General features: G+C 57.9%; 2 protein-coding genes across 7 annotated transcripts; both read left to right on the top strand.

The window, feature by feature from the left end:
• Window positions 1–216: 216 nt before the first annotated feature.
• arhgap18 (Rho GTPase activating protein 18) lies at window positions 217–6,648 on the top strand. Of its 6 annotated transcripts, none has more exons than XM_085937640.1 (19): window positions 572–843; window positions 922–1,071; window positions 2,645–2,774; window positions 2,829–2,937; window positions 3,031–3,095; window positions 3,177–3,326; window positions 3,536–3,602; window positions 3,732–3,865; window positions 3,984–4,055; window positions 4,116–4,209; window positions 4,292–4,383; window positions 4,451–4,528; window positions 4,639–4,798; window positions 4,873–4,955; window positions 5,057–5,266; window positions 5,352–5,486; window positions 5,581–5,702; window positions 5,770–5,825; window positions 5,894–6,646. In XM_085937640.1, the coding sequence occupies exons 1-19, from the start codon at window positions 827–829 to the stop codon at window positions 5,980–5,982; spliced, it is 2,013 nt and encodes a 670-aa protein (XP_085793766.1). In that variant the 5' UTR covers window positions 572–826; the 3' UTR covers window positions 5,983–6,646. The 6 variants fall into 6 exon arrangements, with proteins under 6 accessions (XP_085793764.1, XP_085793763.1, XP_085793762.1 ...); XM_085937639.1 differs by having other exon boundaries at window positions 573–843; window positions 3,533–3,602; window positions 5,894–6,645; XM_085937638.1 differs by lacking the exon at window positions 572–843 and adding an exon at window positions 217–360 and having other exon boundaries at window positions 2,645–2,937; window positions 3,533–3,602; window positions 5,894–6,647.
• A 205-nt stretch (window positions 6,649–6,853) lies between these two features.
• On the top strand, window positions 6,854–13,934 carry LOC147041986 (sentrin-specific protease 6-like). Its single transcript, XM_085937610.1, has 23 exons — window positions 6,854–7,255; window positions 8,309–8,411; window positions 8,507–8,570; window positions 8,694–8,782; window positions 8,912–9,028; window positions 9,100–9,164; window positions 9,310–9,398; window positions 9,595–9,979; window positions 10,049–10,368; window positions 10,448–10,579; window positions 10,664–10,697; window positions 10,760–10,948; window positions 11,175–11,368; window positions 11,455–11,576; window positions 11,697–11,813; window positions 11,942–12,067; window positions 12,137–12,229; window positions 12,304–12,473; window positions 12,548–12,621; window positions 12,696–12,805; window positions 12,873–12,941; window positions 13,118–13,268; window positions 13,446–13,934. Exons 1-23 carry the CDS (start codon window positions 7,225–7,227, stop codon window positions 13,674–13,676), a joined length of 3,075 nt encoding a protein of 1,024 aa, XP_085793736.1. The 5' UTR covers window positions 6,854–7,224; the 3' UTR covers window positions 13,677–13,934.
• The last annotated feature ends 172 nt before the right edge of the window (window positions 13,935–14,106 follow it).

Below are 14,106 nucleotides of genomic sequence, written 5' to 3'. Positions count from 1 at the left end.
AGTGAGTCCGGCTCGCAAGGGAACGATGACCTCTTACGCGTTTGTGGAGGTGTGCCGGTCCTTTCTTGTCATGCATGCATTTCTCCCTGGGTGCGTGGCTGAGAGTGGAGGGATGACCTGCATGGGATAGGAAAAGGGGGCGGGACGAGAAGCGGGACAATCTCATTGACCTCTCTGGCTAATCCACTTTGTGTGTGTTTAGACATCATTCCCGTCCGGGCACGCGCACGCGCACATGGTGTCAAGTCGTCCTCGGTGAAAGGGCCAGCACGTGCTCGCGCGCGCACGCACGCACGCTAAATAGGACGCAGGCAGACAGGACATCAGGGTGCCCAGACTGGCTTTTTACCTTCACGTCAAGTAAGTTGCACTTTGTTCAAGCCAACCGATGCGTCATTTTGGAACCGTCCGTCTTTTTGGAGGGAAGGCTGTCCAAAATGTCCTTTCTAAGTGGAGCTATTGCTGCGCTCCTTACTTAATCTTGAATGCACAGTACGAAAGTTTTTTTGTTGTTGTTTTTTTTACCTTTTCACTCAATTGACGTAAGACAAACTACCTCCGGCTCCACCCCAACCCCCTTCACTCAATTGACGTAAAACAAACTACTTCCGATATGTACTCAACCGCGGCCCGCAGGAGGCGCCATTTCTTTTCAAACTCGTCCGTTGAGCTCGCAGCCAATCGAACCGCGCGCGCGGCCGCCCGCCCGCCCGCCCGCCACGCTGTTTCGCCACGCCACGCACGATCCAGCCCCTTCTCTCGCTGTCCTAACGTCCAGCCCCCACACAAACAAGGAAGTAGAACTTGAGAAGGGGAATGTTTGAGCATGCAGGCGATGCTTCGGTAGCCTTCCTTCAGCGGGCGCCGGCTCGCGCGCTCGCGATGGAGGGCCGAGCGGACGTCACATTGTCTGTCAAATAGATCGCAGCAGCAGCAGCAGCAGGACGGAAACATGAGTCGGCAGCAGGACTCCCAAGGAGTGGTCTTGACTGGTTACCACAGCAACGCCGAACTCCTGGCCCAGCCGAGCGCCGGCCCTCCGAGGCAGGGTCTCGACCCACAGGCCACCAGGTGGGACATTTCTCGCCGTGTTGCCGCGTGTCGCGCCGTGCGTGCGTGTTTACCGCTCGTTGGCGAGCAGCACCACTGAGTCAGTTAGTTAGTCAGTGAGTCATTCATCCGGCAAAAAGTTGACCGCAGCACATCTCCTTCTTTCAGCAAGAGTTTGGCCCTTTGGGCTCCTTGTCGTCATGCACGCACGGCATCTGTGTCAACCTTGCATGTTTTGCCCTCTTCCCCCGCCTTCCCAAACGTTGGCGTGCACGAGAGGGGCTCTTTTGCGCTGGACAGGCGTAGCACGCCTCTCGTCCAAGATCAATTATTTGAGAATAATTGTCAATTGTTTTGTTTGTCTATGTGCTGCTTGTGATTTAGGGCTATACAAATCAACTTGACTCGACTTGTCCAAAATCCACTCGGAGCCTCTCCCGGCTTACCCCCTGCGATATCGACGACGTCAAAATGTACGTGACGAGGCGGTGGCTAATACGAGCTTGTCCCAATTATCTTAAGCGGGTAGGGTCCAAGGTCAGCCGTTCAATGAGTAACGAGCAGTCCCCAGATGCACGCCGCTTAAGCCGAGTCTGGGGTGGCAAACGACGATATCGCCAGCGAGTGTACTTCCATCGCTTCGCCGAAGAGCTTCTGCAGCTCGTCTCCGAGCTTTCCTATTTCAACCCTCAAACGCGGAGAGGGCCATAAAGAATCCGTTCACCAATGGGCGTGTGTGTGTGTGTGTGTGTGTGTGTGTGTGTGTGTGTGTGTGTGTGTGTGTGTGTGTGTGTGTGTGTGTGTGTGTGTGTGTGTGTGTGTGTGTGTGTGTGTGTGTGTGTGTGTGTGTGTGTGTGTGTGTGTGTGTGTGTGTGTGTGTGTGTGTGTGTGTGTGTGTGTGTGTGTGTGTGTGTGTGTGTGTGTGTGTGTGTGTGTGTGTGTGTGTGTGTGTGTGTGTGTGTGTGTGTGTGTGTGGTGGTGGGGGGGGGGGCGAGGCAGTCGTGCACTGGCTCAACTCAGAGCAAAAGTCCAAATGGTGACAACTGGCCACACCTGTTTTTAGTACACTGCGTCCACGTTTTAGATTGCCTTTGGTTTTCACAGCAGCGCAGTATGACGACATTTGATTCGATTCCAACTTGATGTTAACAACCTGTTGTGGGAAATGGCTGCTAGCTGTGGAAAAACAAAGGAACCAACCATGTTAGCTCCATGCGAGCTATGCCTTCCAGATGGCTTGCCCTACTGAGCAGCCAAAAAAATAGAAGCGCAGCCGGCGTCACGTTACAGCCAGCCTTTGTTTCGCCTCCCAAACAGCGGCGCACGTGCCCCACTTTTGCGGCCATTGAAATGACAGACCAGGAAGTGGAGCTGTAGCCTTTGCTAAGAATGACCTTTGCCCTAGTGGAAGTGAATTTGACAGCAAGGCCAAAACGGAAGTGGACATGTGGCCAAAAAGGTCAATAATGGTGCCTCACTTAGTCTATCCTGTTTGCACTTGACAGTGGCGGGAGGGACACTTTGCCCCCCCCGCCCCCCTTTCCCAATGACCAGGACGCCTTTTTGTGTGTTTGTGTCACGCTCGCCGCCAAAGGACGGGCCACTCCGGCGTCCGGCAGAATCCGGCCGCGCTTCCCGGGGACCGGCCCAGCGCCGAGAGCCGGCTGCCCGCCGTCTGCTCCCATCCCAAGAGCGGGCCGCCGTGCCAGCGCTGCGACTCCCAGGTAGACTCGCTAGGAGCAAACGGCACGGATGTCCCCGTCTTCTGCTTTGGGCAGGACTCCCTGGACGAGCTGGAGATGGATGACTACTGGAAGGAGGTGGAGAACATCAGCGGCTCCCTGGAGAAGGAGGCGGCCGAAGAGGAGCTGCAGAAACCCCCCGACGGTCAGACGCACATTGGCACGCCTGCGTTTTTTCCCCATGAGGCCCGACTTCCTCTTCGTCTTGTTGACTTTGTCCCCGCTTTGTCTTTTCCAGAGGGCGAGCGGGACGAAGCGTGGCTCGCGGAGGCGGGACTCGAGCGACTTTTTGACGGCGAGCAGGTGTCACCTCCGTGGCCTCTCCGGCCCTCGTGGTTTGGGTACCCGAGTGACGCAGCGCCACTTTGCCGTGTCGCTCGACAGGAAGAGGACAGCGCGGCTTTTCTGTCCACGCTGACCCGAGCTCAAGCGGCGGCGGTGGAGCGGCGCCTGACCTCGCTACATCAGACGCTGCGGCGGCGCAACCGGCAGCACCTGCCCGACGTGCGGGACATATTTCCGCTGTTCGTAGAGGTCGGGACGCACGCACGCACGCACGCACGCACGCACGCACGCACGCGGTCATAGTTGTCATCCCTCAAGCAAGCAGCAGCAGCAGCAGCAGCAGCTTTTCCAGTTGCTTGGACTTGATCCAGTTCCTTTTCCAGAACTTAGCCTACCTTTCCAAAGGCAAGCAAGCAGCGTTTTGAGCGCCATCCTTTCCGTCTGTTGTCATCCAGCAGGACAAAGCGCCACGTCAGGTCCAAGTGGGAAGCCAGAGCGCAGCGAGCGAGGAGGCCAGTTTGGCCGGTAAAGCGCCCGCCCGCCCGCCTCATTTCCGCCGTAACTCGGCCGCCGCCGCCACCTCGTGACTGCCGGCTCGGGAAATGGTTCTGAGCGGAACCTCAAATGTCCATCCTCCTTGTGCCTGCCTGACAGAAGCGGAGACGGTCATGAACGTGGACGTGGCCTTCTCGGAGCAGGCGCTGACTTACAGGGAGAAGTGCGCGGGGTCGGCGGCTGGGCCGCCGGCTGGGCCGGGGGGGCCCGGCTCTCCGGACGATAAGTTGCCGGTGCGAGCAGGCGAGAAAGAGAAGCGGGCCGCGGCCGGCCACTATCGCAGATAAGATTGGCAATGAGCGCGCTACGTATATAAAAGAGCCATCTGTCTGTCTGCCTGCTCCTTCACAGAACTTCAGGCTGCTCAAAGATAAAACCGGTCAAACCAGAGTTGGACATCTGTCCCCGCCGGACATGAAGAAGGCAAGTAAAAAAAGCCAGGCGCGCTGCGCTCATCACAGAGTCCGTCCGTGTTGATCTCAGGTACGAAGGCTGGCGCTGGTGGAGATGACGGCTCTTTTCGACACGGCCGGCATCGATCTGAAAGCGCGCAAGGCTGTCAAAGTCAAGGCCAAAGGCAAGGTTTGCCGCTCCCGTCCGGACGTGCGGCTAGAGTGGAACGCGCTCACAAACGCTGTGTGTGTGTGTGTGTTGCCTAGAAAGCGGTTTGTTTGGGGTCCCCCTCGTCACTTTACTGGAACAGGACCGGCGGAGAGCGGCCGGGACCAAAGTGCCTTTCATCCTGCAGAGGGTGAGCGCCTTCGGGATGCCCGGTGGCATCCACACTCACGTGGGAGCGTGTCCCCTCTCTTCTGCAGCTCATCAGCCATGTCCAGGAGGAAGGCTTGGACACGGAGGGCCTGCTCAGGATCCCTGGCGCCGCCGCAAGAGTCAAGGTAGACGAACGGACGGACGTTCCGTGGCGCCCGTTTCTGCTTGCTTTGCGCTTGCTTTGCGCTTGCTTTGCGCTTGCTTTGCGCGGGCTCATCGTACCGCCCCGACTCAGTCCCTGCGGCGGGAGCTGGAGTGCCGCTTCTACGACGGCACCTTCCCGTGGCAACAGCTGAAGCAGCACGACGCCGCCAGCCTCCTGAAGTTGTTCATCAGGGAGCTGCCGCACCCCCTGCTCACCGTCCAGTACCTCCAAGCCTTCATCGCCGCCAACGGTAGGCGCTCAACAAACGGGCCCGGATGAGCCCGCAAACTAGCGCACGTCTGCGCTTTCAAACTCCTTTTTCAGAGCTGCCCACAAAGAAGCAGCAACTGCAAGCCTTGAACCTGCTGGTCCTCTTGCTCCCTGAAGCCAATCGAGACAGTTTGAAGGTAAAGTCTGCACATTTTTGACGTTTTGAGAGCAAAATCACAGCCGCTCGCTCGCTCGCTCGCTCGCTCGCTCGTCTTTTGCTCTCGCCCCGCCCCGCCAGGCCCTGGTGGAGTTTTTCCAGCGCGTGGTCGAACACCAGACTGAGAACAAAATGAGCCTGAACAACGTATCGGTCGTCATGGCGCCCAACATCTTCATGTTCAAGGGCTGTTCCTCAAAGGTCACGGAGCAGCAGCACCAGTTCTCCGTGGCGACCGGCACCGCCAACATTGTGCGCCTGCTCATTAGATACCAGAACCTCCTGTGGACTGTAAGATGACCTTTGGTCTGTCCACCGCTTGAACCATTGGCAAATGTCCTGTGTGTGTGTGTGTGTGTGTGTGTGTGTGTGTTAGATCCCCAAGTTCATCCTGACGCAGGTCCGACAGCAAAACACGGAGAGCCAGCGCAAGCAGAACAAAGAGCGAGCCGTGCGAAAGCTGCTGAAGAAGATCACCACGGACAAAGCGCCCGACAGGGCCGCTCCGGAGGTACCGATGTGACCTTTTCTCTTTCTTCTCTTGGTGAATGTATTTGCAAATTGAAGTCAAGAAGCCGTCGCTGCTCGTTGTGTTTGCCGAGCAGGAGAGCTCGCGGGGGTTCATCCGCGTTCAGGCGCCGCAGTTCAGCAAAGTCTCCATGGCCCTGCAGCTGACCGAAGACCTGCAGGCGGCCCACGTGCTGGCGCGCTTTCTCAGCCAGGACAGGTCTCGGGCCGACCGGCGCCGGCGCGCCGTCGCTGACCCTCATTCTGGCTTTGTTTATGTAACGCAGTGACGTGGCGTTGGAGGGAGAGGACTTGTGTCTCTATGAGATGGGCGGAAACATCGGTAAGCGCCGCCTCGCCACTTGGCAACCGGCCGTCCCTTCCATTCCGTCATTTCTCATCTCCCTCCAGAGGAGAGGTGCCTGGACGGAGAAGCCTTCATGATGGACCTGTACCAGCTCAACCCTACGGCCGAGTGGGTCATCAAAACGGCCCGGTGAGCGCAAGCGATCGCTAAAGGCCTGCCTTTGAAGCACTCCGAGCGCTCGTCCTGAATAAGGTGACAATTTGAAAGATGAAACCGACCGGCCGGCCGGGATGGATGGATGGATGGAGGGAGGGAGGGAGGGAGGCTATGACCTGCACGAGCACCTCGGCAGTGAGCTTTAGAAAGACAAAGTTTTTACCGATGATTGATTTCACAAATATGTCATCCCGTGCCCTGTTTGCCTTCCTTATCACGCCGCCGCCATCAGACTGGCCGTGTCGCTGGACTATTTAAGTTTGTTTGGATTGTGTGCAGTTTTCACAGCATTCCCCTTTTCAGATCTGTGGTTTGTCCTCAGCTTTGTATTTTTTTTTTTTACTGTGATTTATTGATCTTGCTTTCTTTTTTTTTTTTTATGTACTTTCTTTTCAAATGACCACTACTGCATGTAAATCAAGTGATAGTTGTTAAAGGCTATTGTCTCTATTAATTTCTGTCTTGGTCGTAATTTTATTTGACGCAGTTAAGCCCACAATTCCCATTCCATTGTGTGACTACGTGGATCTTAGTGCCGCCACAGAGCAGGGGTGTCAAACTCCAGTCCTCAGGGCCACATTCCGACATGTTTTCTTTGTGAAACACACCTGATTCAATTGATCAGGATCATTATGTAGCATAAATCTGTTTTTCTGACTGCCTTACCTCTGTTCTTGCACCATCGACCAGTTTTTTTTTTTTTTTTCCTGGCTGATGTTTCTTCCCGTATCTGGCCCCCGGGCCTTGGGTTTGACACCTATGCTATAGTCAGTGTCAGGGCACAAAAACAAACAAGCGTTACCCATCACGACTTAATTGTCTTTCCTTTTCAGCGCGCACGCACACACGCGCACACGCACACACGCACTGGCATCCGCTTTGAGAGACGTCAAGTTACATGAAGCGTTTGGGGGTCCAAACAGGAAGTGGGTGTTCCGGTTCAAACACGTGTCAAATCGCACAGCCCTACTTTATTGAGTCTCAAATCATAATATAAAGCCACAATGTATTATACAAACTGCCTACATCACTGCCAGGGGCGTAAAAAGTCATCGAAGCTAAAGCAAACCCAAAACACAAATAGCATTTATTGTGAAGTCAAGGTTTTTTGTTTCCGGTTTCCGGCGCTAAGTGCATTGACTTGTTTAGCGCATCCTAGCTTGAAACCGTGAGGAGGAAACACAATTGAAGACATGAATAACAAGAACGCGGACTAAACATGGCCCATAACACGGGTCAGTTCCTACACGGTAAGTCCTCACCGGCCCGCCCGCAATCAGTCGTCACCTTGTCGTCCGACATGAGACATAATTCGTCTGCCGGCGTCACCTCGTCACTCGAAGCAAGATATGAGCGGCGGCGGCGGCAGCAGCTGCGGTAGCTAAGTGAGCATCCACATTAGCCTGGGCGCTCGCTTTACACATAATGAAACTCAAAAGCTCAGCGAGGCTCGGCGACTGCTTGCTTCGTGGGATGGATGGATAGATGGGATGGATGTTTGGGGGGCCACGAAATATGCTCCGCTTCTGTTCAGCGGGCTTAAATAGCAGTGCGAGCTAGCAAATGTAAACTAGCAGCGCTGTTGCAGATTGGACTTGACCGGGCCTCCACTCGGCCGTCAACGTTTAAGATGGAAACGCACTTAGTTGCTTTAAGTAGGGGCATGAAAGTTGACCCAAAAATGTGCTAGCTTCAACATCTCGCCCAAAAGCTTCCAACGAACGCTAAAGTGCTCATTTTAATGCGCGCACACACGTACGAGTGTCTTTTTGAAGTCATCTGCAGCGACCAAACTTGTGTGTGTGTGTGTGTGTGTGTGTGTGTGTGTGTGTGTGTGTGTGTGTGTGTGTGTGTGTGTGTGTGTGTGTGTGTGTAAGAATAAAAAAAGATGAAATGATTTACTCGAAACCTGCATTACTAGATGGAACACTTAAAGACGATTCCACTGACATTTGTCCGTGCCAGATGAGAGTTATGACTCTCCATATCGATGAGAACTCATCAATCATCGGTAAGCTTGCAATGGACCAAAACAGCCGGCATCCAACAATAAGCAAGTTTACGTCACCATCGTCGTTACGGAACATAACCAAAACGTGAAAAACACTCGTCGAGTCGATCGAATGGATTGGACGGCGTAAATGTCGCCCACTTTGAGAGGCATCTGTCATGGACGGAGGCCGGACAAAGGGGCCGAGGAAACGCGAGTCGAGCGTGTGATGTGGGTCCGCCGTCGCGGAGCCTGTTGCGCTTTCATATCTTTTTGCTTGTCTCTGTTTTCTCTGGACGGACGTCACGTGAAGCCCCGAAAAGATCGGAGGCTCGTCCAGACGGCGGCGGCGGCAGCAAGCCCGAGTGGAGCTTCCCGGCGCGCGCCGGCCGAACGGATGAGGACAAGTGCGGCCAGTAAGCGTGGGCGTGCGCGGCTCGCTTTTTGCCCGACAGTCTATCGCTGATCCCGTTGCCTTTCGGAACGCTGACACGCCGGCTTGCCTCCTAAGCTCCGGCGTGACGACCGCACGGGACACGGACAAGCGAGCGTTCATGTCCTCGGACGGGAGCAAGGTAACGCAGTGTCCGGTGTCTCTCTGTTGGCGTTCCCGTTTACCACAACCACATGGGCCTAACCCGTGCGTGCCTGCGTGCGTGCGTGCCTGCGTGCGTGCGTGCGTGCGTGCGTGCGTGCAGTCTCCCACTCTGAGGAGCCTTTCCTCCGCTGACCCCCTGAGGACGTATGAAAAGTGCTCCAGCGGTGTTGTGAGGCACAAGAGGTTCAGGTACGCCCGCCCGCCTCGCCTCACCTCACCTCGCCCGGCCCTGTCCCGGCCCGGCCCGCCAGCTCGGCCTACGCATGCTGAGAATCCTCAAAGAAAGCACAACTGAGCGTCGTGGTTGTCCTCCGGCAGCTTTGTGGCGTCCTCGCTGCGCGCCAGCAACTACTTCATCATAAACCCCGCCCCCTCGCAAGGACTGCTGCTGCAGGGCCGCCGTTTTCAGCACGCGCAGATGACCTCCTGCCTCAGGTGAGCCAGCTCGGACAGACGGCGTCACAACAATGAGCTTGATGCCCCGCCTTGTCCTTGCTCCTCTGCAGAAAGGAGGCGAGCGGCGGCGCGCCGCAGGCGGACGACGTGGTGCTGACGTGCGCCGACGAGTCAGGTGGGTTTGATGGTCGTCGGGTGAAAAGCTCGGCCGCCTCCGCGCGCAGTATCTGTCGCAAATGGACTGGCTGGCTGGCTGGCTGGCTGGCTGGGCAGGCTTTTGGGATTTTGCTCTGCTAAAACGTGGTGAAATGTCGTCGCAGCCGCCGTCTTAATGTCGCCGTGTTTGCCTTCAGACAACGAGCGCTCCGACATCAAACGTCTGGTCCAGCACAAGAGGAGAGGATCGGCGGTAAGTGGCCGCAATCTCTTCCTGCTTCGAGCTTCTTCTCGTCCTCTTTTCCCTTCCTCTTTTGCTCCTGTCACCTTGCTTTCCAAGGTTTTCCAAGGTCTTTTTTGAATTGGGAAGCACTAATTGCATCCATTGAAGAGAGAGAAAGAGAGAAAATCAATCCATTGTGACGCTCTGGCTTTGTGCTCACGATCAGACGGCAGCCATCTACCAGACGGCAGCCATCTATCAGACGCCGTGCGAGGATGGCGACCCCTGCGGGAATAGTCCGGTGTGCGGCAACGGTCCGGCGTGCGCAGACGGTCCGGCGTGCGCAAACGGTCCGGCGTGCGCAAACGGTCCGGCGTGCGCAAACGGACCGGCGTGCGCAAACGGACCGGTGTGCGCAAACAGTCTGGCGTGCGTGTCGCCCCCGCCCCTCCGTTGTCAGCCTTGCAAGGGGTCCCCCCGCGCCGACGCTCTGCCCGCCGACGGCCGATCTCCTCTGCCGGCCGGCCCGTCTTACTGCCACGCCGCCGCCGCTCGCAAGTCGGCTAGAGGGAGGCGCGGGAAGCCGGCGGACCGCCAGCTCGCCCACCCCAGTGAGTCTTTGGCCATCTTTCCGAGCGCCGAGCCATCCGTCCCGGCAAATGACGAGTGCTCTGGCTCAGCGGCCGGGCGGGGCTCCAATTCAGGCCGGGAAGGAAGAGAACATGAAGCAAAGCAAGGTCACCGGGATGCCTTGTCTGTCGTGACTTCCGCAGTCGTCCTGTCCAGCGACGACGAGGCAGATGACAGCGGCGGCGCAGGGGGCGCTGGAAACGGTGGCTCGCCGCGGCCCGCCGACTCGGCGCACTCGTCACCGGCGCCGTGCGGCGGCCGAGTGGAGGCGGCGGTGAAAAACGGCGGCCAGCAGGAGCAGCTGAGCGCCGCCGACTTGTTTGAGGACACCAGGATTGTGATACCGCGCCGCAGCAGAATGAAGGACCAGGTAGATTTCACTTCCGCTTGGTTCTTGTGGCCACAAACGGCTTTGGACCATAAAGCCAGTGGATCTTTTCCGTTGTCAGTTTGGAAAGCGGCCCGGTTCTCCCAGGAGCAAGCGATCCAAAGTGGAGTCGCTCAAGTGCGCCAGCATCATCCTGCCGTGCCGGAGCGTCCGCGTGGGAACGCTGCGAAGGATGGTGACCGAGCCTGTGGTGGTGAGTAGGCCTCTGGTGGCGTGGGCCTCTGGTGGCGTGGGCCTCTGGCGGCGCCGTGGCCTTCATCCGCCGTCTCTGTTGCAGTTTTCCGTGGAGCACGTCCAGCTGGAGATGGAAGGTATGCGTCTCGCCCGCCGGCCGCACTTGCAAAGCGCCCGCTGACCAGCGTTGGCGCGCCAGGGCCGGAACCCCACACGGTGGAGAAGGTGTCCCTGCGGGCCTCGGAGCTCATCAGCTGCGAGTGGTGCAGCGCCCGCAAGCTGCCGGTCTTGTTCTTCCAGACCAGTCCGGACGAGTGCCTTCGCCTGCGCGCGCAGCTGGGCATGACGCGCGAGTGCGGCGGCCAGTGGTACGACTGCGCCGGACAACGTGAGTAGCGGTGCCACGGAACGCTCGCCAAACCTTTGAATTTCTCTTTGATATTTCCCGACGAGCTCCGTCAACAAAGCCTGGCTCGGGCTCCTCCCAATGGAAAATGCTAAACGCTGTTTGGAGCCTGGCGTGCGGCCTCGCTCCGCCCCGCCCCGCCTCTCCTGGCTCGAGGGTGACCTGCCTGCCTGCCTGCCTGCCGCATCAGTTGTCGCCCTGTGCTCAGAGTCGGACGAGAAGTACGTGGTGCTCATCTTTGTGGACGGCCTGGATATGAAGGAGCAGATGATCCTGGAGGATATTTTGGGCGCCATTGGCGGAAACAACAACATTGACAACTTTCCCGCCAAGCTGTCCTTTGACGAGGCCAACGTGCGCCTGGTCAACTTCAACAAGGCCACCAAGCTGAAGCAAGATAAGGTGCTTCCCTCCCTCCGTCTAGCCGTAAACACGGCGCCCCTGGCACCAAATTGCGCTTCCCTCAAAGATGCGTATCCCGTGTGCAGTTGAAGGGCGTTGCGGCGCGGCGCTCGCCTCTCAGGAGGACCTTCAACGCGGCGAGCTTTCTCGAGAACGAGGAGCGGGACGCGGCCGACCAGCAGCCCACCTTCTCCGGGCCCGTGATCAGGTGAGTGCGGGCGCAGGCTCCCGTCCGTCGCAGGCTCCCGCCCGTCGCGGGCTCCCGTCCGTCGCGGGCTCCCATCCGTCGCAGGCTCCCGTCCGTCGCTCACTTGTCGCGGTCTTCCAGGCTGATGGTGTACCCGCCTCCTCCGGCCAAAGGGGGCATCTCGGTCACCAGCGAGGACCTCCACTGCCTTAACGACGGAGAGTTCCTCAATGATGTCATCATCGATTTTTATTTAAAGTAAGCGCGCTGCTCGCATTCCAGAAGACTGGAGACATTCGAAGCGCGCTACAAGGGAGGGGTGGGGGGGGGGGCAAATTCCCCTATTCCAGCCCAAAGCTGACCTTTTTGCCGCCTCCTTTGTGTAGATATTTAGTGTTGGAGAAACTGAAGAAAGAAGATGCCCAAAGAATCCATGTGTTCAGCTCCTTCTTCTACAAGCGTCTCACCCAAAGGGAGAAGGGGGCCGTTCCCGACAAGAGCAACAACCTTCCGTCAGTATCCGCGGCCGAGCCGGCCCGAGCAAAGACTTTTCCCCGATTGACGTCCGCTTGCTTCCGCAGTATCCACAAACGCAAGCACAACAGGGTGAAGACGTGGACACGCCACGTGGATTTGTTCGACAAGGACTTTATCTTTGTTCCCATCAACGAGTCGTAAGTCGCGGGGAGGTGGTCTCCGACCGCTCGTCTCCGACCTGACCGCTCGTCTCCGACCTGGCCTCCCTCAGGGCTCACTGGTACTTGGCGGTCATCTGCTTCCCGGGCACGGACCCGCCGTCGGAAGAGCTGCCGGAGCACTGCCGCCCGCTGTCCCCGGACACGGACTTGCTGGACGGACCCCCGCGGGGCGCCGGCTCCCCTCCGTCCCCCGACCGCCCTGCCGCCGAGGGCCGCGCAAGTCAGTCCACTGCAAGAGAGGCGGCGACCGTCGCCCATCTCGTTTGTCACCTTTTTGGTGCATTTGTGTTATAGACGAGCTGCAGCAAATCGGCGTGCGGTACGCCGACGAAGACGCGTTGGCGTCCGACGAGCAAAGCTCCAGTCAGGTACTGGCTCTTGCGCTCCGCTCGAGCGGCGTGGGACGCCACGCCACCTTAACCTGGCGACTGTGCACGCGCAGGACGACTGCAGCGACGACGGCGGGGGCGGCCCGGCTTCCGACGCCTCCGAGGACTCGGCTCCGGCGTCCGACGCGTCCTCCTGGGCCCGGCGAGTCCACCGCGCCAAACAGTGAGCCGTCGGTCCGCCTCGGTCGGCGCGCCTCGCTCGGCCCGTCGTTAATGCTTGTTGCGTGCAGGCCCTGCATCCTCATCATGGACTCCCTGCGTGGTCCTGCCAGGTCCACGGTGGTCAAAACTCTGAGAGAGTAAGTCAGACGGCGCACGTCGGCCGCACGCACGTCGGCCGCACGCACGTCGGCCGCACGCACGTCGGCCGCACGCACGTCGGCCGCACGCACGTCGGCCGCACGCACGTCGGCCGCACGCACGTCGGCCGCACGCACGTGCGCGAGACAGACGACCGCCGTTTTGACTGTTGCAGGTACCTGGAGGTGGAGTGGGAAGTGCGCAAGGGCAGCCAGCGCAGCTTTGGAAAAGACCTGATGAAAGGTTCCAGTCCTCGGGTGCCTCAGCAGGACAACTTCAGCGACTGCGGCATTTACATCCTGCAGTACGTCGAGAGCTTCTTTGAGGTGACCGTCGACCGGGGCCCGTTTGTAATGGAGGCGTCGCCGAGGCAGTTTTGGCTGACTTAAGAGTCACGAACCAAGCGCTTATTTACAAAAGTGGTCCGTCATGGACATTGTAGGGAACTTGGCAGAGAGACACCCCCCTCCGTGAACTGAGCTGGGGGTGCTTTTTTCTCACAGAATCCAATCGGCAACTTCCAGCCGCCCATCAATCTGTCCGAGTGGTTCCCTCAGCAGAGGATGAAGAGCAAACGTCAGGAGATCACCAGCCTGATCCTACACATCCAAGCGCGACAAGAAGCCGACAAACTCTGGGCCGAGCGGCCGGAGGCCTGGTCCGCTTCCTCGGAAGAGGCGGAGATTGAAGAGACTTCCGGGGGCGTCCTCGCCAACCCTCCTCCGCTCACCTGACCTCGCTCGCGGTGGGCGCTTTGATTGTACGCTGCTGACATGCTTCTCCGCTCATCTTCCCAATTTCCCTCCATCGACACCTTTTACTTTGTCTGAATAAAAGTCCAGCGTTAGTGTTTCCATGCCAATGTCTCTTGGCACGCTTTCCTTTGACCGGGGGAGCCAAATTTATTCTGTTAAATCTCATCCGAGTTCCCTGTATTAAAGTTAAGACTAAACTTGTCGCACTCTCATAATGTTGGCATTTTTCTCCCTCATGGGACAAGACGACCCCCCGCCCCCCTCCCTGTTTTCTTCAGCGTTGGTTAATTACAGAGCGATGCGACACTGCCATCTGCTGGCATATTTCTGTCATTACAGTTGTGTTTGAGTTTGGGTTTGAATTTCACAGCCAGTCCGGTGCTGAAAGGGAAGTGCGCAAAATGTGTAC

The sequence above is a fragment of the Syngnathus leptorhynchus genome, chromosome 18 (genome assembly GCF_054491065.1).
Source record: "Syngnathus leptorhynchus isolate UIUO chromosome 18, UIUO_Slep, whole genome shotgun sequence".
Taxonomy (NCBI): Eukaryota; Metazoa; Chordata; class Actinopteri; order Syngnathiformes; family Syngnathidae; genus Syngnathus; species Syngnathus leptorhynchus.
This window is presented reverse-complemented; position numbering and strand designations above follow the sequence as displayed.